This window comes from Dipodomys spectabilis, unplaced genomic scaffold (assembly GCF_019054845.1).
Source record: "Dipodomys spectabilis isolate Male_0828 unplaced genomic scaffold, ASM1905484v1 ptg000002l, whole genome shotgun sequence".
Classification (NCBI taxonomy): Eukaryota; Metazoa; Chordata; class Mammalia; order Rodentia; family Heteromyidae; genus Dipodomys; species Dipodomys spectabilis.
The window spans coordinates 11,597,987-11,622,140 of NW_024870679.1; the positions used below are offsets into that span (position 1 = coordinate 11,597,987).

General features: G+C 38.2%; 1 protein-coding gene across 1 annotated transcript in view; it reads left to right on the top strand.

Annotated features, from left to right (window-relative positions):
- Plppr5 (phospholipid phosphatase related 5) overlaps positions 1-24,154 on the top strand; it is a 170,778-nt gene that overhangs the window by 72,186 nt on the left and 74,438 nt on the right. The window contains exons 5-6 of the mRNA XM_042683186.1: positions 17,853-17,985; positions 22,998-23,248. Coding sequence (XP_042539120.1) covers positions 17,853-17,985; positions 22,998-23,248 — 384 coding nt within the window. The remainder of the gene's footprint in view (positions 1-17,852; positions 17,986-22,997; positions 23,249-24,154) is intronic.

Genomic DNA, 24,154 nt, shown 5'->3' on the forward strand with positions numbered 1-24,154 from the left:
GTTTTGGTCAGTCATGGAGCTTGAACTCTGGGCCTGGGCGCTGTCCCTCAGCTCTTCAGCTCAAGGCATGCACTCTACCACTTGAGCGACAGCGCCACTTTCCATTTTCTGGTGGTTAATTGGAGATGAGTTTCACAAACTTTCCTGCCTGGGCTGGCTTTGAACCGTGATCCTCAGATCTCAACCTCCTGAGTAGCTAGGATTACAGGTGTGAGCCACTGGTGCCTGGCCTTATGTTGGTGCTTTATGCAGAATAGGTAATTGGGGAGAAGTTATACTCACAAGAGTAGAAGCTCAGGGCAAGTATTCACCTTTCTTTCCCCAAATAAACTAATAAAATGCTATAATTTCAAGATTGACATTCAGTGATGAAATAAAAGTGCTGTGACTCTAGTTCTCAAAAAGGTCTCATGATGAATGTAATATTAAAATTAGAGTTAATCTACATGCATTTGAATCTCAAGTCTGCCATTTCCTAGCTATGACACCTTGGAATAATTGCCATTCAGACTTCAGTTTCCTTGGCTGTAAAATGAGGTTACAATGCCTCATAGAAGATTTGTGAGGACCAATTCAAACTAATATATGTAAGATATTAGAATCTCAACTATCTATAGTAATGCATGACCAGTCAATTTTTAAATAACAATCAGAACAGACTTACATGTTTCTATAGTATAGAAATTATAAGAAGAAATGAAAGGCATTTGGAACAATACATTATGCTTTTTAAAAATCTATTTCCCATTATCCATTGGAAACCCTTAGTTGGTTTGCTTAATAAGTTTGACTAATTCAGAGATGTTCAGGTTTCACATCTAAATTATAATTATGCCTCTTCCTAATACACTTTGAGCAGTAATCTGGAATGTTGTATTTCTACCACATACAGAATAGGCCACACAGAACCAGCTGAGGATTTATGTCCCAAGACTCATGGCGTTCAGTTGTTTTTTGGGTTTCAATCCTGTTTTTTCTTGTACATTCTCATCAAACATTTTTAATAGCTTAGTGCAGGGTAAGGATTTACTCTGTAATCATCATTTTCTCTCACTGGAAAAGCATTTTAAAAATAAAGTCCTTCAAATGTCTAGTCTTATTTTGGTAAAAATGAATGGCCTGAAAGGAAATTTGCCTCAGTAGTCTGTTTAAAGATGGGTGGGATAAGAGCCAAGAAGACTGGAGGAAAGCCTCCAGGGAATGAGCTGTTCGATGAATCTGAAATCACAAGGAATATTATTTCTGCCTTCCAGCAAAGGTGCACTTCTGAAGTCTGTTTGCGGAAGAGTATTATTTAGAGTATTATGGTTTAGTCTGTTGAATACATATGCCCATAACAAGGTTCTAGGTTATTTGAAGGTGACTAAAAATGCTGTCCAGTTGTATACCAGAAACCTATATTTTATTAAAGAAGAAGTCCCAACCATGCAACCATGTGGATTGAACTTTTTATGAAAGAAAAAAGTGTGGAGTTATTCTCTGGCAGTAAGGAAGAACCACTGTACTAGCTCAGGTCCCTAATAATTCTCCTCAGATACAGTACCAGCACTCACCCCAAAGATGTTGAGTGAGGGAGAGTACAGCTTTCTGTGGTTCAAGAAGAGAACGTGATGGTCTCTAAGCCATAGACTGGAATGATGAGAGTCATTGCCACATCCTCTTCAGGTCTCTCTGCCACACATAAATCTCAGTAAGCAAAATGTTGTATTTCTTTCCTACCCATGTCACTTTGGATAGTAATATTATTTCTTTCTGGTTGTGTGAATTAATATGCATTCTCTCTTGTGTTAAAATCCCTCTCTCCTCTTCCTAATAACAAGGGAAGTGGTGAATGAATGTATTACTCCTTTGTGTAGTTAGCCATTTCTAACTTTTCTTTCTAAAATAACTCTAATCCTTTTTTGTCCAGTTATCAATTAATAGCTGCAGAAGCAATGGTTTTTGTTTTGTTTTGGTTTTTTGATTTTTGGGTCCAGTTGTGGAGCCTGAACTCTGGGCCTGGGCGCTGTCCCTCAGCTCTTCAGCTCAAGGCTAGTGCTCTACCACGAGCCACAGCACCACTTCTGGCTTTTTTTTTTCTTTTTGCTTATGTGGTGCTGAGGAATTGAACCCAGGGCCTCAGGCATGCAAGGCAAGCGATTTACCACTAAGCCACCTTCCCAGCCCCGCGAATGGTTTCTAAATACAAATTGTACTCCTCTAAGAAGTGCTGGTTTTATACACCCTCACTAGTATTTCGGGAATTCATATCTACTAGACATTTAGATGTGCCCTGGAATAATTTTCTAAGATCCAATAAGTTCAGAAGACATGTGGTAAGAATATGGAAAAGTTTTTGCTAGCAGACTGCCCTGCTTTGGGTTGTACTCAACTCGGAAAGTCAGAGAAGAAAGCTTTAACTGCCAGAGTTTTCTTCCTCAACGAGAAATAATAAAATATTACAAGATCAAGTTGAACTGAAAATGGACTACATGAGATTGAGTACAGGCTTTATATCTCATTTGCTGGATCATCTTAGTAAATGCTATGGTTTAGGTCTGGTTTGAATGTGCTACCCAAGAGCTCATGTGCTAGAAATTTGCTTCCCAGTGTGCTGTTATTCAGAGGCATTAAACCAGCTGCTGGTGGCTAATGTCTGTAATTCCAGCTACTCAGGAGACTGAGATCTGAGGATCATGGTTTTCAAAGCCAAGCTAGGCAGGAAAGTTATGAGACTCTTATCTTAACTAACCACCCAAATGCCAGAAATGGAACTATGGCTCAAATGGTAGAGTTCTAGCCTTGAGCAAACAAGCTCAGGGATAGCACCCAGGCCCTGAGTTCAAGCCCAAGGAACAGCACACATAAAAGGACATATTACTTCCCTTTTATGTAGTAGGGCTTAGTAAGGGTCTTTCTAAGAGAATACCCTTCCTGAGACCTCTGAATAAGTTCTTGGGATGACGGAACCAGCTTGACCACTCTTCAGTCTCTATGGCTTCCCGCCTCTCCCTGTCCTTTCTACCTCTTGCATTCATTCTACCTCTTGCACTCATTTGTGCTCCAGTGGAACCACATCTAGACTGGTGAAATGCTTTTTAGATTTTCAGACTCTAAAACTGTGAATTAAAAAAAAAAAATCTTCTTACCTTGTAAGTTACCCAGCCTGAGCTATTTGCTTATGCTAACAGAAAATTGACTACTATAGTAAATTATATGATCTCTCTGAGCCCTGGGTTCCTTTCTAGCTTTAAGGCAAAGACAGTAAAATAACTTGTCATGGGGTTTGGGGAACTAAAAGTCTTGATATGCTAATATGCACTTGAATCTTCAGGAGGGGTTAAAGGTTGCAGATTTTAACTTTCTTCTTGATTTCTTTATTAATTTTTCTCCTAAAAAATTCACTTAGCATTTTACAAACTTTAGTTTAAGGATTATTACTCTAAGGACAGCTAATTTCTGTTTGGGTTTTCAAGCCTTGTTTCTAATGACTCCTTCATTTCAAAGCCCTAAAGAGTGTTTATATTTTTGTCATGCTGTTTTTTGACTGTTGATAAAGAAGAGAGGAAATGAATTCTAATGTGTCTTAAGAGTTAAAAAGCTTGGTGATAATCTAAATATTAATTTTTACTCATTGTGAGTTAATTACTTTGAGGGATGATGGTTATATATGAACATGCTGGCCCACAACAGATCTGTGAACAAAGGAATTTGACCTTATATCTTAAAATAATAGTAAAACAAACTACAAGGTGTATAAAATGAATTATACATTGCTACTCTTGCAATTCATTTTTCTTATATTTTCCATCCTTTACATTGGCCAAAGCATAAAGATCATGTAAAGTTTGTTCAGCAGCATTTATTTTAGCTAGGTCAGCATTTTTGAATGGTTTTCAGAAAATTCTTCTTATTACAAAAAAAGAGACTGTGTATAACTTTTGAATTCACTGCCTCTAACTAAGCAGATTATACCTCTTTTTCCTGTGTTTTCCTGCTGTCTCTTCCTAGAGACTGGAAGAAGAATGTCAGGTTGACCTGACAAGTTAAGTTGACTTTGACCTTATCCCAAGATATTCTAGTCCAGACATCCCAGGCTCTCTTCCTTCGTGACTCCCTTGCTTCTGACATGAACTGCATTTATCAGGACTTGGGAAAATCTTCAAGGTCATCATCTAATGATCATTAAAATCCCTATGGTGCTTATTGTACCAGACTTTCCTCTAAAGCAGTGTAGCAATTAACTCTTAATTTTTACCACAGCCCTGTGGTGGCACCATTTTTATTGTCTCCATTGGACACATGAAGACACAGAGGTGAAGAGAAGTTTCATTCTTAGTGTGGTCATTGATCCAGCAAGAGAGAAAGCCAGTGCTCACTCTCACACATTGAGTTTATACCCGCGCTACTGCGAGTGGGAGAAGTAAGCCTTTTTCATCAGCTTGGGATGAACATTCCAGTACTCTCCAGGACATTCTGATACATTCCCCAACTCTCAAGTCCTCAGGCTCAGAGAGTTACTGTGTGTGTGCCAGTACTGATTCTTGAACTCAGAGCTTTATGCTCTTGCTTGGCCTTTCTGCTCAAGGCTGGCACTCTTAACACTTGTGCCATTCCACTTCCAAGAGTTACTACTGACACATGACTTCCCCAAGGTTAGAGAAAGCTAGATGCATTTCTGCAAAGAAATTCCAGAAAGGGATGTTACTCTTTCATGCAAATTTTGTCACTTGAATACTCTGTTCTTAATCATTATGTCCCCCAGGTCCGCATCTCTTCTTTATTCATTTACTTGTATTATTTACGCATATGTGTCTGCATTGGCAGGTAGGTTGTACGTCTCTTGGATAGTCTCTCCCACTTTAGACAGAACAAGCAGTGTGATGACCGCTGTAGCACGGAACATAAGTGAATTGGTTGGCTGAGTCTTTTAGGTCAGTCCGTCTCCTCCAACCTCACTTAAAGTACCTGGCAAGTGTGAGTGTTGGATTTCTTGTTTATGTTAGTCTTAATTTAGCATCTCTTGCTACAATGCCACCCTTAACTACATGCTAGGAATAGATCTTTGCATGGTATGAGCACATACTAATTATTTGTTCAGAGCAGGCATCTAAAAATCCCTTTTAAAATACCCCTGACAACGCTCTTTAAATATGGTAGTAGCTGAAAGAGGCTTAGACTCCTGGAAATCTCTGTCAGAGCCTGGCAAGGGAAGAGGGCTTTTGTGAATGCACAAATGGCCAGAGCTTGCCACTGGCTTCCGCAGGTCAGTAGGGCTGAGAAGAGGCATTTGTGACATATTCCTAAGTAGCTGACCCTGTGGGTCCAGGAACCCTCTTGGTGAACCACTTGTTCCCCGAGCTCAGCTCTCACGAGGAGCAAATGTTTCTCTTTGGTTCTCTGTTGAGAAATCCGCTGACAAGCTTATGGTAATGGAGTGGTTGGGATGGTAGCTTCCTGTGCGTACTGGCAGACGTGTTTCAATAGAGATCTCTGCAAGATTGTAGTCCTGACAAGCATGAATCTAATTCTGGACCTTGTATGTTTGTCAGCTTCCTTGTTACTCCTCCTTCATTATATCTTTTTAAAAATATATATTTTATTTTATTATTTTGTTTATTTTGCTGGCTGTCGGTGTTGAGGTTTGAACTGAAGGCCTCATGCTTGCTTTGTGGGTGCTCTTCCAGTTGAACCACACTTTCAGCCTGGCTTTTTTGCTGCTTCTGCCCAGGCCAACTTTGGGCCATCATCTTCTGGATCTCACCCTGCTATGCAGCTAAAATTACAGGTGTGGGTTGCTTGTGTCTGGCTTCACTTCACTAAATGTTAACAGTATCCGTTATTACCAGTCAACAATATCAGTTACTGTTACTTATTCAGATTACTTTCTCTGTGCTTCATTTCCTTTGGAACTGAAATTTGATAACAGTAAACTGACCTCACTGGGTTGCTTTGGAGAAGAGATTAGTAAATATTCACGGAACAGTTAGAACTCTACCTAAAGCAGAGTAAATGGCATTTATTTCACTTAGCTACGTCTTTTCCAAAGGTAAGTCATCATGTTCAGGTGATCTGCCATGACTTCACACTACTTCCACTGTCGTTTATTTTTCTTTAAATCTATCTAATTTACAAGCAGTTATTTGATGAGGGACATGTTAGATACTGAATCCAGGGCATCACATGTAAGCTGCAGCCCTAGCCTCAGAAGCAAATTCTTTGGCTAATTTTATTACCATTAAGAAGCTGTACAAAGGAGTTGCCATTCAATAGAGCAGTTTATGAATACAGTGCATCTTGATCACTCACCCCTTTCAACATTCTCACCCACCCCTCCCAACACACCCCTTCCCTCACTTTTCTTAATTTTTAGGGTTTGTATTGCAGGTGTTTTTTGGGTCATTTAACAAAGCAGTTTATGTGAGCAATGCATCTGGATCTGTGTCATCCCTACAACATCTTCACCTCCCTTCCACCCACCCCTTCCCTTATTTTTCTCAATTCTGTCCCGCATTCTTGCCCACGTTCTCCCCCTTACTTTCCTCATTCAAATTTTTATAAAAGAAGGTTTCATGTCATTACCATACAATTTGAAAAAAGTCACTTCCTTAGTAAAAGCAAGCTATAAAATAGAATGAAAACTAAGGTTTTTCTATTCTAGGCAGTTACTATTTTCTGTTAGACTGTAAGCGTGAGACTTCAATATATATATATATATGTGTATATATAATACATATATGTATATTATATGTAAACTATATAATACAATATAAAATATATGATATATAAAATATATACATACACGTGTAAGTTCTAGTTATATATATTTATGAAGTGCATCCTATGACTGCATTCTGGCAGGCTACCATTGCCTTTCAGATCTTCTCTTCCCATCTGAAATACATGACAACCACACCAATCACCATCACAATGATCATGTGACTTCCACTGCTGCATTGCCTCTTTCTCACGGCAAACCACTGATATGTAATTGTCTGCACCATCACCATGGAGAAACTGTTAACTGGAGTTTTATAAATGCAAACATGATGCTATTTGGAATTAGAAGTTTATTTTTTAAAAATCCACAGTGATTGCTTCTTTTTATAAAAATTCACTTGCAGTTTGTCATTAAAGAGCTAGATAACAAAGGGTCAGACTCTGGAGGCTGAGGTAGGAGCACAATTTTATGTTCCTAATGGAGATATTTATACATTTATATCTTGGGATTTATGAATCATGCCTGCACTTCCATGGATTACTATTCATCAGCAAGATGGGGTTGTCTACTCTTTGCCAAATGAAGTAATGGATAAAAATCACAAGTTGACAGTATCAAAGAGAGAGAGAGAGAAAGAGAGAACCACAGGTCTGAGCAGTGTTAGGTCCAGTGTGGCAGGCAGGGGAGGATTTTATACTATTTAATAACACATAATCCAGTGACTCAGTAAGAGAATGGGGTGTAAGGGAATGATACTCAAGTTTGGAGTGGTGTGTGATGGATCCAGGCTCTGTCTATCAGTCTGAGTGCAGGAAAAGAGCTCTGGCTTATGATGAGGTAGACTGTTGGGTTGTAGTGGGGAGAATTCTGTGTGAGTCTGGGAACCACACCGTTGCTCACACCCAGTCCTGGCTGGGTAGATGAATCGGCTCATGATCAGCTTCAGAGTCTTGATGGGCATCTTCTTAGGTTGCCAAGGAGCTTGAGCAATTGCTAGCATTCTGCACGAGATTTCACAAGGCCTTCCTCTGGAACAGGGGAACAGGCAGAGGCGTTGTCTCTCTCGACAGTAGAGGGCTGAGACTAGGGCTCCGCAGAGGGGAGAGGAAATGAGGAGATGATGGAGAGCTAAGTACTTAATGTGCTAGCCTACAATCTTTCTAGTAGTCTTCTTTCTCTCTCTCTCCTTCTTTGTTCTTTCCTCGATGAATGGAGAGCTTTGGCCCTAGTTAAGGAAAAACACTGATCCATGCATGGTGGTTCATGCTTTCCATGAATTCCACAGGAGCCCCTCCTTAGATTGTTCTCCTTCTCACTCTGTAGACCCCTGGTAGGGTGTCGGTGTCAGGCAGGAGAGGTGCTGTGTGCCTGAGTTGATCTCAACTAACACTGTTTACCACCTCAACTCTCTCTGGAAGCAGCTTTGTTTGTTGGTTCACAAATAGGAAGTATTTATTTTTTTAAAATCAGGATAAAGCATGACACCACAACACATTTAACATTTCCATCTCTGACTCTTACGTCCTTAATTGTGTTGTTTCTCCAACCTACTTCTAGGGAAACAAACCAATTATATTCTTTACCCAAGGGCTGGATGGGGAAATCTAATGACTCCAGAACTAAGAATTCCCTTTAGATAAAGTAAGAAAGTGACCCCAAGAACCTGGTCCTTGTTTCCACATAAGATCCTTGCTGGGGAGACATGAAGAGACTTCATTGAGAAGGGAATCCAAGAAAACAGTAATGAGTGAGGCAGGGTGGTGTGAAGCCCTTTGGGGTCTGATCGAAGACTGGAAAGTGTGTTCACAGGATCAGGGATATTTTTCTCATTTCTCCTGTACCTGCATACCTCAGGGATTGAAAAGGTCCTTATGAAGTGCGACGTGCCAAATACCTTCCTTTGTAAGCTTCAGAAAAAGTGGGAATGGGGTGCAACTCCAGGGCTCAGCCTTCAGTGGGGAGTAGGTTATTATGTCCTGTCATTACCTGAAGAAAAAGGAAAAGCTGGCAAATGCCTAGGTAGAGACTGTGATGAAAATAGCTCTAAATTTGAATTCTGATTCTATGTCAATAACTGTGTGATGCAGGCATATATAATGTCTCTATTTCTTTCTGAATGAGTTTCTTTGTCTATGAAATGAGTTGAATGAACTGGATTTCATTCATTCCTATGGCATTCACATTTATTGCCAGTCACCATGCTTTAAAACTGGGGGCATTATACAATCCCTGTCTCAGAGAAGCTTTCAATTGAGTGCAAGAGACAGATGTTACCCATCCTTCTAAAACCCTATGGAAATTACCATAATAAATATACAAAGTGCCATTGGAACACAGAGAAGGATGAATTGCACCAGAAATAGACATGAACTTGCAAGAGAGCAGGCAATATTTAAATCATCTCAAGCATGGAACAATGGCCTGCCTACCATACTATAATAAGCCATGGACCAAGTATAAAAGCCTGGATATATGGAAATATATTCATGTTAGGGAGATAAAAAGGTTTAGCTGTGACCATGACATAGCATGCCTGCAAGTTAGGCAAGAATTGCAGAAGCTGAAACAGATGAATTCAGGCTGAGCTGTAAATGACCTCTCATGACAATTCCTGCTAATCCGCAGGCTATGAGAACACACTGAAGTTGTAAATAGGAAAGCTGACTTGCACAAACAGATCAATCTGACAGACAGGCTGAAAAGCAGAGGAAAATTCCTAGGATGGCAGAAGAAGGGATGAGGGACTAGACTGAAGCAGAAGTAATATAACAGCTGGACATATTTAAAATAAAATTAAGACATGATATCAGGATGAAGCTGTCGGTGGAGATTCAGGTAGACAATAGGAACATGTTCTAGAGATTTCCTGTACAATGAGGCAAGCCTAGTTAATGCCCTACATATTTAAAAATCTTTACAAAAGTAGATTTTAAATCTTCTTGCCAAAAATAAGATGTGAGTAGGTGAGGTAGTCCATATATTAATTTGTTTGAGTAAACCATTTTACAATTTACACATATTTTAAAACATCAACTGGGGGCCAGTGGTACATCCTGTCATCCTAGCTACGTGGGACACTTAAGTTTGAGGAAGCCAGACAGGGCAGAAAAATCCCCATGACACTTATCTCTAATTAACCACCAAAAAGCCAGAAGTGGAGCTATGGCTCAAATGGTAAAGCACTAGCCTTGAGCAAAAAAAGCTGAGGGACAACACCCACTCCCTGAGTTCAAGTCCCAGGACAGGCAAAAAAAGTCCCACCATATTGTACACTGTTGTGTATGTGTATATGTGTATGTATGCATGTGTGTGTTATATGTATAAATAATAATATAAATAAAAGCTATTGAAGGAGAGATGTATATATAAAAAGTAGAAAGGTGTTGTGGGCATGAGAGTTTTTAGTATGAGTGGCTTCATTGACAACAGGAGAGGAGAAGGTTGTGGTGGCACCAATGGAATCACTGTGGATAGAAATCTGTGAGATTTCACTAGGCCTATCCTAGTGCACAGAGATATTTCCATAGAAGGAACTCTACATCTGGAGGTCAGGGGAGAGGCAAATATTTGGGATTCTTTAGAGTAACAGGCTTTAGAGGAATAAAGTCCACCATGGAGGGCCACTGAAAGGAAGAGATAAAAACCAAAGGGAAAGAGTGTGGAGTATAGAATTAAGCTCTATTCCTCACTGCTCAGAGCCTCTAATTTAAATTCCAGAGAAGAGAAATGTGCTATAATCACTATAATCTATTGAATCAATCAGAAAGAGAGAGGAAGGAGAAAAATAGCGAGTGAAGAGCCACTGCTAGGGCTGTGCTTAAGGTTGGGAAGAAAGTACAAGATACAAGTATAAATTATCATGAACAAAAACATCACCGTTGGCATAGGGTGACATAAATGTTAGATCACATATGAATGCTATTGTCATTAATAGCCTTATTGATGTTGCTAATGATACTCTTGCTATCAATAACTTTCTCAGTGATTATCATAATTGTCAGTGTATCAAGTGCTACCTGTGCCTCTGCCTTCCAGATCAACACAGTCCACATATGCCTCTGTGGAAATCAAGCTGAGAGCTATCAAAAGAAATGCACCTTCTCCCCTGCTCAGACTGTATTTCTGATTTTAGTGGTTTCTGAATTCCCTAGACCTATCTAATCTCAGCCAGGTTCATACTTTATCTTTCTTTGCCATTATGTTCATGTATATTCTCCCAGAGGTGGATGAAAATGAGATTAGATATACGAGATGTATTGCATCAAACACGTATAAAAGAGAATGGTTGGAGGGTACGCTAGAGGTAGTAGATAGAGCCTTAAGACTATTGGAGGTCTCACTCTGCAGGGGAAGTGGAAGGAAGGAAGATTGGACAGGAAGGACCTCAGATTGCAGGAAAAATTGGTCAAGCTCACAGATGTCTTTAAATCAAAATTGCCAGTGGAGGGGAAGGTATTTGCCCTATCAGAGTAATAAACATATGCTTAGTTACAGGCTATGTGGATGACGTGGACACACCATCCAGGGCAGTTGGGCCCGTCAATCTAGAAGCCATTACTAGTGCCTTCAGTGATTGTGAGATTCCTTCCTCAGGTTCCTACAGGCATATATTGTCCTGACAGTGAAATATAACTCAGCATGTGCAGCCTTGTACCATTTGCTGATTATTTTGCTGGTGTGTATCCAGGTAGATGATAAATCCTTCTTTCCCTGAACCTCAGGAACTAGCACAGAGTCCTGGACTCACCATGTATTTACCGAAATGTATCCGCTCTCATCGGACTTATTTTAGTTCCTTGAATTTTTCTGCTAACTCTATATAAAGAGTGGGGAGTTTTTCCTCTGGGAAGTTGGGTGGGAGAAGTTAAGAGGGAATCTGGTATGTGTGTGGAGTTCCATAGATTTCAAGGGAATATCCCTGGAAAGGAAAACTTAAAGAATGTGTGTTAGGCATACCCACTGGAGGAAAACAGACACAAGGGCCTAGGTGTGTGCTTTGATGACACTAAGCCCACCTAGGTAGATATTAACACAGTCTCCAGAGACTATGGAGAAAAGTATACCAACAGTGTTGGTATGGGCAGAGGGCCAGACAGATGTTATAGACAAGAGATCTCAGGGTGTAGCAATTCTCATTTAAAAAAATTACTTTATTGTAAAGATGCTGTACAGAGGGGTTATAGTTGCATGAGTAAGGCAATGAGTACATTTCTTGTTGAGCATTGTTTTGAGAACTCTACTTCCCAGAGAGCTCATTCTTAAATGCCAGGACACACCTTTGGTTAGTATTTTAACCTTGGTTCATTGGACAAAGGAGACATTTACCTAAAGCCAAACTGTGTGAATCTTGTCGTTTTGAATCGTTTCTTTGGACTGACTAAGCTGAAGTACAAGATAGGGCTCTTGAAGACTAGTCGGGCAACCACATGTACTAGAAGGAGGTCGAAATGTTTGCAGAAAAAGTAAGAGCAAAGCAAGAATAGACAGAAGGGTCAAGATATAAAGGAATTCTATTCTTCTATGAAGAACAACAATCTTGTACCATTCATAAGGAAATGGAAAACAGGAGTTATACCATGGGGGACAAACATACTAAAGAAACAAAAAAATTCACATAGTACATTATAAGTACATTAAAAATAACAACAAGAAAGATAAAACCTTTTGTGTCCCTATCTTGGGGCTCATTTCACTTAGCATTATCTTGTATGTTCATATGTACATAGCTTTTGACTTTTTCTGCTAGTCCTAGACATATACTAGTTATTACTAATAGGGGAAACCGTGGGACCTATGTTTCTTTGGCCTGGCTTACTTCCTTGGAAAAATTATATTAAGTGAAGTAAGCCAGACACAAAGAAACATAGTTCACATGGTTTACCTCATTTGTGGTAACTAGAATGTGCCAATAGATCTACAAGGTAAATACAATGGATGGCAAAAAATATACTGGGACATGATAAATTATAGGTCTCTAGGCATTCATATAAAGTGAGACTAAAGGAGTTTATTCCTAGGAGAGGAATAAATAGCTAGGTGCACATGATCATATAAAATAATATTTATAGAAATGAACTCCAAGAAATGGAAACAAGAGGGTTTTTGTTGTTGTTGCTGTTGTTTCCTTTTGCCTTGTTCTTTAATTTATTTGTCTTTTGGAGGGTAAGGGGGGACACAGAAACAGAGACACAAGGTGACAAATGCAGCAGTGTCATTCACTATGTTGAAAATGAACTGTACCACATATGGATGGGGATGGGAGGGGAAAAAGGGGAGAAAATGAGGGAAGGGATAACACTGTTCAAAAGAAATGTACTCATATATCACCTCACTCCAGTTAGAACGGCAAAAATCAAGAACTCTAACAACAGATGCTGGAGGGGATGTGGACAGAAAGGAACCTTACTTCATTGTTGGTGGGAATGTAAACTTGTTCAACCACTTTGGAAAGCAGTATGGAGGTTCCTCAAAAGACTACACATAGAACTCCCCTATGACCCAGCAATCCCACTTTTGGGCATTTACCCAAATGTTTACAAACAAGACCACACTAAAGCTAGCAGCACAACTATGTTTATTGCAGCATTATTTACCATAGCTAAGATATGGAACCAACCCAGATGCCCCTCAGTAGATGAATGGATCAAGAAAATGTGGTATATATACACAATGGAATTCTATGCCTCCATCAGAAAGAATGACATTTCCCCATTTGTTAGGAAATGGAAAGGCTTGGAAAAAATTATATTAAGTGAAGTAAGCCAGGCCCAAAGAAACATAGGTCCCATGGTTTCCCTTATATGCAATATCTAGTATATGTATGAGTCAAGTGGAAAAGGTCAGATAATGTGATGTTAGGAAAACGATCCCTTAAATATGTATTTTAATGTTTTTTTTTCTTTCATGCATGTGTTTCTAACGCATTTATAAGATTATTTCTTTGTTGCTTTGTATGTCCCTCCCCTACAGTGTAACCCCCGCTTTCACTATATTTGATGTCAGTATAACTTGTGGAGGAGATGGGGACAAACAAGTCGTTTAAGGATTCAGGTGGACCTGTTGCAACAATGAGAAGTACAAAATGTCATGTCAAAAACGAGCTTTACAATGTCGGTGTGGGGGGGGAGGGGGGGGAAGGATTGAGTGGGGGGGGAGGGGGGAGGCTGGGAAGGGAGGTGAAGGGTAAACAAAGGAGGAGGCTGCAATGCTTGGTAAGATATGTATGCATTATCCTGCCCATGTAATTGTAACCCCTCTGTACAGTATGTTCTCAAATAAAATAAAATAAAATTAATTTAAAAAAAAAAAGAAATGTACTCATGACCTGACCTAGGAAACTGTAACCCCTCTGTACATCACCTTTATAATAACAACAAAATATATTTTTTAAAAAAGATGTAAGACAAGATCTTGACTGCAGGGCCAGACAGAGACCACCGAGAGTATTGTTTTGTGTGCCTGGCCTCCTGAAGACTTTCATTCAAGGAGCTAATCTCCCATACCCTTCCCTCAGGTTCTGAGATAACCTACCAACCCTGAAATACATCCCTCACTTTGCTTAACCCAGTTTGAGCTTCTAGTACCAGCTGTGACTAGACCCTGCTTTGTCAGATACACTTAATATACCAGTGGGAAATTCAGGAACATGAAATGAGCCAGCATTCAGGCAAGCAAGAGGTCATCATAAGATAGCTACCAGGAAGAATAACCTTAGTTCTCAGTCCAGAAGCAATCTGGTAACTGAGAGAGTTATTGAGAAAGGGAAAACAATACAAGATGGGGTTATAGGAACAAGGGTACTGGGTAAACCTTCCTTCATCTCAGCAGCAAGGCCAGAAAGTTGGTATCAGAAGTCAGGCAGGCCAAGCTTCAGTGGCTCACATTTGTAATTTGAGCTACTCAGGAGGCTGAAGATCACAGTTCAAAGCCAGCCTTGGCAGGAAAGGCTAAGCGACTCATCTCCAATTAAGCATCAAAGAGCCTGAAATGGAGATATGCCTCAGAGTGATAGAGCACTAGCCTTGAGCACAAAAGAGTAGGGACAGATAGCACCAAGGCCCTGAGTTCAAGGGAGAAAGAAGGAAAGAAAGGAAGAAGGAAGGAAGGAAAGAAAGAAGGAAGGAAGGAAGGAAGGAAGGACGGAAGGAAGGAAGGAAGGAAGGAAGGAATAGAGGGAGGGAGTTAAAAAGCCAGGCAAAAGCAGAAGAGAGCATTCGGATCTACTGAAGATGAAATCTATTGAGGATTGGATTACTAAAGATATTGGACATCTACGGTTTTCTGACATACTTAATGCATTGACAGCCTGATTTGAGGCTCAAGTTACTATGAGGTCAGACTGGGGGTTGGAGACCCAGCAGCTGCTGCCTCAGAGAAGAGAAGCAGAGCAGCAACCATGAGGGGATAAGGCTCATGAAGTCGAGCAGATGGCACCGTTTCTGAATTTGAAACATGCTGTGGCCAAAAAGTAGAAAAGGTTGAAACTAAAACCCAAGAGAGTGTCTTCCCGGTCCTTCCTTTTGGGGAGCCGCAGAGAGGCAGACATGACCCAGGAAATAAGAACATGCCAATCACACAGCTTGTCTGTCTGTTATTTCTCCTAAGGCCCTGGGGACAGCAGAGGTGCCCATGGAAAAATAGTTCTCGTGCCTTCTTTGGCAAGATGAACCGTTTCTTCACCCACCTGCTATATTTCACCAAAGCCAAAGTGAAAAGTTGGGAGAAATTTGGAAGCCCTAGTTGTTTTTTTTTTTTTCTAACCCAATTCACTCTCACTAGATAGGCAAAAAGATGAATGCAGTTCAGTTCAACATCCTCTAGTCTAACCTTGAACCCCAACCTCCTTGAAATGAGAGGTAGAGTAAGAAAAGAGGAAAAGATGGTAGGAAAAAAGGATGCAGATTAATAGATGTCTCATGATCTGCTGTTCACATTGGGGTAAAAGTAAGTTGCACCCCTAGTCCCTTGGACTCCCCTCTCATTTACTATTTAGTTCATGGTATTACCCTGAGTCAAAGGACCTGAGGATAATTCTGCTTGATTTCTAAGTGGTCTAAAGGGAAACTAAACAATCTTACTAAGTTTCTACTTCATCATCTTTAAAAAGGCATAATAATACTGCTCTACAAAACCTTGTTGGGGTTTTGAAGGTGTGTGTGAAAATCACTACAACTGGTGCAGACACAAATTGATCCTACCAAATCAGCAAGTAGAGGGAAGATGCATACTAGAACCTTCTCTCATTGGTTCCTACATAATTTAGTTGAATTCCAAATCCTGATTTCTTCGCTAAAGGAGTATGGCAATACTCCTTGTTTTCTAAATCATATGAAAAGTGACTCATTTATACTAAAATGTAAAGAATGCATTAGCCAGTGTAATTAGCACTCCCCTATAATCATAGCTACTCAGGAGGCTAAGATCTGAGGATCAAGGTTTGAAGCCAGCCTAGGCAAGAAACCCCTCAAGACTCTTATCTCCAATTGACCAGCAAAACACTGAAAGTGGAGCTGTGGCTCAAATGGTAGAGTGCCAGTTGTGAGTAAAAAAGCTAGAGTGCCCAGGGCCCTGAGTTCAGTTCCTAATTCTGGTACACAACACACACACACACACACACACACACACACACACACTCAAAGAATACATAATGATTATAATTTTAATAATATCTTATCATATGGTAACTTTAAGGTCACAAGTGTGATTTGTTTCTTTCAAAAGTATCAATAGGATTTCAAGTTAGTATGTCTATAGAAGATCTTTTCTTATTTTTAAAATATAAATGTCAATGCATGTCAATTGTACAGAGTCATGAATTTCTTTGTGATATACCCATGCATGTAAATGGCTTGCACTGCTCTTTGAGAATCTTCAAGAGTCACTTAGCTAGGCATTGTGATGAACATCTGTAACACAGCTGTTGGATTGTGGGAGATCAGAAGTTCAAGTCCAGCCCATCCTCAAGTTAGTGAGACACTACTATCTCAAAAAGAAAATAATAGTAATCCCTGCCTAGCAAACTCAAGGCCCTAGGTTCAATCTTACCTACCACAAGAGAAAAATAGTTACTTAAAAATAAGTTAAACTCAACAACACACCAAAAATAACTGAACATTTCCTTAAAGATCCTTTGTATGTTTAATTTTTTAAAAAAATTGTAATACTGAGGTTTGAATGCTGTATATTTCATTTTTAATGAAGCCCTTTTAGAAAAAGTTTTGTAGTCTTTTTATATAATAGGGCTCATTTTTATATCAAGATTGTTTCTAATTCAAAAGAGCTCTGTTTATTTTTAAATTCACTGTTGAAATGAATATTAATCCATGTACTATGGAAATCAGTATGGAGGTTCCTCAAATAGAACTATACTAGTTGGTACTGGTGACTCATGCTGGCAATCCTAGTGACTCAAAAGTCTAAGATCTGAGGATCAGGGTTCAAAGCCAATTTGGGCTTTGAGACTTTTATCTCTATCAACTACCAAAAATACGGGTGGACGTATGGTTCAAACTATCCTTAAGCATAAACTCTCAGGGACAGCACCCAGGTCCTGAGTTCAAGCCACACAATGACAACCACCACCAAAAAACAAAAAAAAAAAATCTTGCTATGCCACTTCTGGGTATATACTCCCAAAGTCAGCTTACTCTAGAAATACTGAGCACCCATGTTTATTGTAGCACTACTCATAATAGCCAAGTTATGAAAAAAAGCCTAGGTACCCACTAATGCATGAATGGATAAAGAAAATATGATATACTCACAATGGAGTTTTCCTCAGACATCAAAGAAAATTATGTTGTTGGGGCGGGGTAATGGATGGAAATGGAGATGGTTGTGTTAAATGAAATAAGCCAGTCCCACAAAGACAAGTATAGCATGTTTCTTCTCACTTGAAGAAACTAAGGGGAAACAACAGAAATCAAAGCCCAAAACAAAGCAGAACAAAACACCTTGGTGTAGAAGAAAGAGCAATACAGAGAATGAATATGGTAAAAGTATATGATATAGAAAATGTCATGATGAAATTCTCTACTTACAATGTACAATTGCATATAAATTGATTTTTAATTTTTTTTTCATTTTTTTCAAGTAAAAATACATTTATGTTGGTTGGATTCTAATATTCTTGAATTTTTTATTTCTTTGCAAGATAATCGTTGGAGAGACTGCTGTGTTTTGCCTACAACTAGCCACAAGGGATTTTGAAAACCAGGAAAAAACTATATTAACTGGAGATTGTTGCTATATAAATCCACTGGTGCGCCGAACTGTCCGATTCCTTGGTATGTGTTTATTCAGTTGTTTCTATTCTTACTAAAACAATACTTATATGTAAGATAGTTCTTTAAATGATTCATATTTTAAAGAATATGCAAATATTGATATATCTTTTTGTGTGAAATGTATCAATTTGGTTTAAAAGTAGCATTGCATAGTACTTCTTTGGTTAATACTGCAAGATTCTACATCATAATAACATTTCCTTACTAAGGAAGAAAAGAATACAACTTTCAAATTTCAAGTACATAAACTTCCTTTTAACAGCCAAAAAGTAACATGGATCTTGGTGACACATGCCTATAATCCTAGGTACTCAGAAGACAGATCTGAGGATTGTGGTTCGAAGCCAGCCTGGGCTTCAAAAGTCCCCATGAGACTCTTAACTTCAATTAACCACTCAAAAACTGGAAGTGGAGCTCTGGCTCAAAGTAGTAGAGCACTGGCCTTGAACAAAAGGAGGCTCAAGGACAGCACCCACTTCCTGAGTTCAGGCCCCACACTCCCAAAAAACAAACCCAAAAAGTTATATCATTAAAATAAAATACTTATTATGTTTATGAAATTTCAGAAGCAATGCTTGGGCAAGAAATAATACCCTCAATAAGTTGTTCTCAACATTATGAAGGTAAAGAATGATAGCTTGGAAAGTGGGAGAAATTGATATTTTAGAGGACAAAATTTACTGATACCATAACTTTCTACCTCAAATGTTAGCACTAGTAAATATGCAAACACTGACAAATTACTGTATATCATTTTAAGTTCATTGAAACTTGGTCAAGATGAAATTTTTTAATGGGCACAATAAAATTTAATGTCAATTATTGTTTCCTAGATACCTCAGATAAAAGTCAGTATATATGTGTATGCTAATAACATTTATGAAAAATATATTTATTTTTATTATACATTATTATGTTTATCTATTATGCTTATTATGAAAATTAAGATATATTTTAAGAATATTATAGTCTTTCAATGTATTGCTCATTTTGAGAAATTTGGGAGGAGGCTGACCTCCCAAATAAGCTGGCTGACTGAATCTATATGTAAATTCACTGAAGACTAACCAGAAAATGAACCTGTAGCTCTCTCTGAAGACAACAGGTCTTCATATCTAAGACTATTTTTCCAATTTTATTATAAAAGTGATGTACAGAGAGGTTACAGTTACATGATTCAGGTAATGAGTACATTTCCTTTTGAACAGTGCAATCTTCTCTGACATTCTCTAACAGTTTTTCCCCTCCCTTCTCAATTGTATAGTTTATTTCCAATATAATATCTAGTGAGTGGCTAGTGTTGAACTGGTTCACCCTTTGTCCCACCATTTCTGTGCTTCCCCTTCCCCTCCCCAAATCAGATAAACTTATATACAAGACAAAGGATACAGAACTCAAAAATAGAAGGGAATAAACCAAAGGAAAAAAAAGGAAAGAAGAAGAAGAAAATGCAAACAGTACAATAAAAAAACCTCTTGCTTCCATTTCTTGGGGTTCATTTTTGATAAGCATCATTTTGTATGATCATATGCACATAGCTATTAAGCCCTTGTGATCCTCTCCTAAGAATATCCTCCTTTGTTCTCACTGTGTGAATGTTTAGAGTGCTGTTTAATAAATCATGTCCAGGTGTAATTATTCATCTTTTCCTGTCCATTGGTTTTACTTGTAGGTTTATATGCACATTCTAGTTAATACAAATGAGGGAAGTCATGCAGTCTATGTGTTTCTTTGGGTCTGGTTTAATTCATTTGGTATAATTTTTCCAAATCTTTCCATTTTCTTATTAATGGGACAAGGCCATTCTTTCTGATGGAAGCATATATTTCCATTGTGTCTATAGCCCACATTTCCTTGATCCATTATGTTTCCACTGAAAGGCAATTGGGTTGATTCCATATTTTGGCTATGGTAAACAATACTGCAATGAACATGATCATGCTGGTGGCTTTAGTGTAGCATAGTTTGTAGTCAGTTGGATAGATGCCCAGAAGTGGAATTGCTGGGTCATAAGGAAGCTCTAAGACTATTGTTTTTATAGCCACCAAATTATGCATCCCCAAAGCCTTTCATTTACCTTACAGAAGGAATAATTTCTTATGAAACCTTTCAAAGTTGTTTTGTTCACATGCATGAGTTGATAGATTTCTATTCTATGAGACTTTTTGTTGTTGTTGTTGTTGTTGTTTTAGTGCTGGTCCTGGGGCTTGAATTCAGGGCCTGGGTACTGTCTCTGAGTTTTTGTGCCCAAAGCTAGTGCTCTGTCACTTGAGCCATAACTACACTTTTGGTGGGTGATCAGCCCAAGATTAATTGGAGGTAAGAATCTTAGGGACTTTCCTGTCTGGGCTGTCTTTGAACTGCCACTCTCAGGTGTCAGCCTCCTGAGTGGCTAGGATTACAGTGTGAGCCACTAGTACCTGGCTTATGTGAGTTTTAAAATAATAATTAATAAGCAATACCATGTAAAACTTAGAGTACTTAATGATATTGATGCTCTGTTAAATACCATTAAGAAAACTATGTATGTTATGTACATTTTTCACTGGGAACTGGTGTTTCAACCCTATATTCCTTAGCTACTCAGGAGGTTGATATCTGAGAATTTTAGCTTGAATCCAGGCTGGGTGGGAAAGCCCATGAAACTCTTTTTCTCAACTTAACCAGCAAAAAGCTTCAAATGGATTAGTAGCTCAAGTGGTAGAGTACAAACCTTGAGTAAAAAAGATAAGCCCCAGTAATGACAACAAAATAAGTAAGTAAATAAATAAGTAAACACATTTTCTGCAGTCATAAACTCATGTCTAAAGAAATACATTGTACAAAATACAATGTGATTTCAAATCTCTGTTTCTTCACTTTCAAATCTCTGTGTGTTTCTTCACTTTGCAAAACACTTTCCAAAACCCTTTTCATGATTAGAATATTTTAATCTGTTATAATGAAATGGAAGCTTGTCCCTGAGGCATTACTATATACAAAAACATTACTTTATATTGTGGAGAATAATTATCTGTATAGCCCTTGACATTCTTGGCCTTGGGCCTGATACACGGACATACTAGTTTCAAAGCACATTTGGGAAATTGACAAATACCAAGAGATATTTTTGTACTCTTAGCAAAGATTTCAATTTTAAACAGGAAGACATTACATCAAATTAAAAAAAAAATAGTTAAAATGAGCACATGTTGGTCCGTATTCCAAAGGAACACAAATACAGAAGGCTTTGAGTTTAGATCTCTGTGCCTACCCATGAGATTTTGGAAGGGGAGATTGTGTGCATTATCTTCATTCTGCACTTCAGTATCTCTTTCGTGTCTCTGCTTCTCCCCAAATTTGACTTTTGATACTCTTTACTTATGTCAGTGAGATGTAAAAAAAGTTTGTTCTTAGTGCTTTAAAAAGCTCCTCTAAAGGGACTAATGCCTTTCTACTACTGACATTTGGATTCAGAGTTTTTGCAGTACACATGGTTTTGTAAATTGTCTTTTATGCATACACCTTTCACGATATTTTGAAAATCAAAAATCCTTGCATCTGATACTGTAAAATATTTGATCTTACAAATCTTTCATGGAGATTTCCCAATACAACCAACAGTAATGATGAAAAGGTTTAGAAAACAATCCAAAAATATGTGACTAAAAAGATAAACATCTGATCTTTTTTTTTTTTTTTTTTTTTTTGGTCAGTAGTAAGACTTGAACTTTGGGTCTGGGCACTGTCCCTGCGCTCTTAAGCTCAAGGCAAGCACTCCACCTCTTGAGCCACAGCACCACTTCCGATTTTCTAGTGGCTAATTGGAGATAAGAGTCTCAAGGACTTTCCTGCTCAGGCTGGCTTTGAACTTTGATCCTCAGATCTCAGCCTCCTGAGTAACTAGAATTACAGGCATGAGCCACCAGCGCCCGATTAATATCTGATTTTTTTGTGATAAAATTCCATGGCTTTTTAATGAATCAACTGTTTGGGGAAGTATTTTTTTTGTAGGGTTTTAAAAGTCTCTGATGGATAGTATTTCCCAAAATAATAAAAGGATGCATTTCTTTACATTAGTACCACATTCTTAAGGGTCATATTTGGAAATTTAATTGAAATTATTGGCAAAAATTATTTTTTTCTAAATGGAATAAATAAGTTTTTCCATAATAATCAGTTACGTTGAATTTGGTATTCAACTGACAAGTTTCTTACCAAAAGAGAAAAATATATCTATTTTATACCCTCATGGTAACCAGAGAAAATAAATCTTAATGCTAAAAAGAAACTGAAAAATTATTATATTGGGTACTTATTGTTTACTAAATTAACCTAAAATGGGTAAAAAGAATTAATACAAAAAAGATAAAGGACACTAAATTCTGACTGTTCTATGCCTTCAAAAATATGTTTCTGAAAGCAGTATAGTGATTACTATAAAAATGCTTCAGCCTTACTTAAGATTTTCCATGATATTTAAATGAATCCTAAAGGCATTTGATTTTACTGCTAATTGGCACCTCCAGCAGAGTTAATTCCAATCTGAATAGGCTTAAGAGGTATAATCAAAGACGACAACTACTCTGCTTCATGTTAGTGAGATAAAAAAATATTGTCAAAAATAGGGAAAAAGTAAGATTGTGAGCATAAATAAAACATGATAGTCTATACTCTCTCCAAGGATATATATCTTCATTTTTTTTTTTTTAAAATCACAATATCCCAACATAGTCTTAGACTCTATTTTCTTCTCCTAATTGCATGTCTTATAAACCTGCCATGCATAAAGAATGTAGCCATGGTAGACAGTCCAATATGATAAATAATTTAACGCTCACACAACTCCAAAAAGCCAAGGGGAAAAATTGGGGAGGAATGACGTGAAAGAAAAAAACAACAAAAAAACTCAAAAAGTGAATAATACATGTATATATGTTATGTCAATTTCCAAAATATTTCTGTTTTGGCTTACTGTAGACTGGAATACAAAAATAAAAGAGAACTAAAATTGTTTATTTTCTTTTTTTCAGGAATTTATACGTTTGGACTATTCGCTACTGATATCTTTGTAAACGCTGGACAAGTGGTTACAGGAAACCTAGCCCCGCATTTTCTTGCTCTATGTAAGCCCAACTATACGGCACTGGGGTGTCAGCAGTACACACAGTTCATCAGTGGGGAGGAGGCTTGTACAGGCAACCCAGATCTCATCATGAGAGCGAGGAAAACATTCCCATCCAAAGAAGCAGCTCTCAGTGTCTATGCAGCTATGTATCTGACAGTAAGTAAGGCTTCTCAGCTCATGCCAGTCTATATTACTGTTGATTCTTCCAAGGTAGACATGCTTTTTCCCTGCCATAACCAGTAGGATAATGTTAGTTAAATGTCTGTATGTCTAATGATCACTTAATGTATGTCTAATGATCACTGTTTGGAAATAAAAGTAAGTCACTTGACTCTCATGAGATCATGTGTGGGTGGTTGGCTCTATGACAAGTATTGCCATTAACATTTCTCATTGGAAATATGGTTGTCTTGATATTAAATAGGATTTAATGGAATCTAATTTGTCTGAACTTGTAATACACAATTAGGAACATGATCTGACTAGCTGGGCTTGTGCCTACTTTCTCTAGCTCTCATATTCTCTGATGGGAGTAGAATAGAAGGGGAACTCTTTTTTTTTAAAGTGGGGCCTGCATTCAGAGCCTAGGAACTGTCCCTTAGATATTGCTTAAGGCTGATATTCAACCACTTGAGCCACACCTCTACATTCAGTTTTTTTGCTTGTTAATTGGATGAGAATGACTTCAGACCTTGATCCTCAATTCTCAGCTTCCTGAGTAGCTAGGATTACAAGAATGAGCCACTGGGGCTTAGGAACCTCTTTGGTTGTTGATAGTATCATTGTGACACCTCCATAAAGTGTTTCCCTTAAACAATTTTTATTATTTAGTAGCTGTGCAAAGAGGTTACATTTCCAAAAGTGAGTGTATGAGTACAATGTATCTCGGTCAATATCACCCCTTTTGTAAATCTCACCCATTTTCCCCGCTTCTCCCCTACTCTCACGTCACGTAGTTTGGTTTTTTTCATAATGCATATTGAATATAATGGTTGCATTTCCTTGCCTTTCTTCCCCATTACCCATCCCCCAAAACATATGTTCACTTCCTAATATTTATTT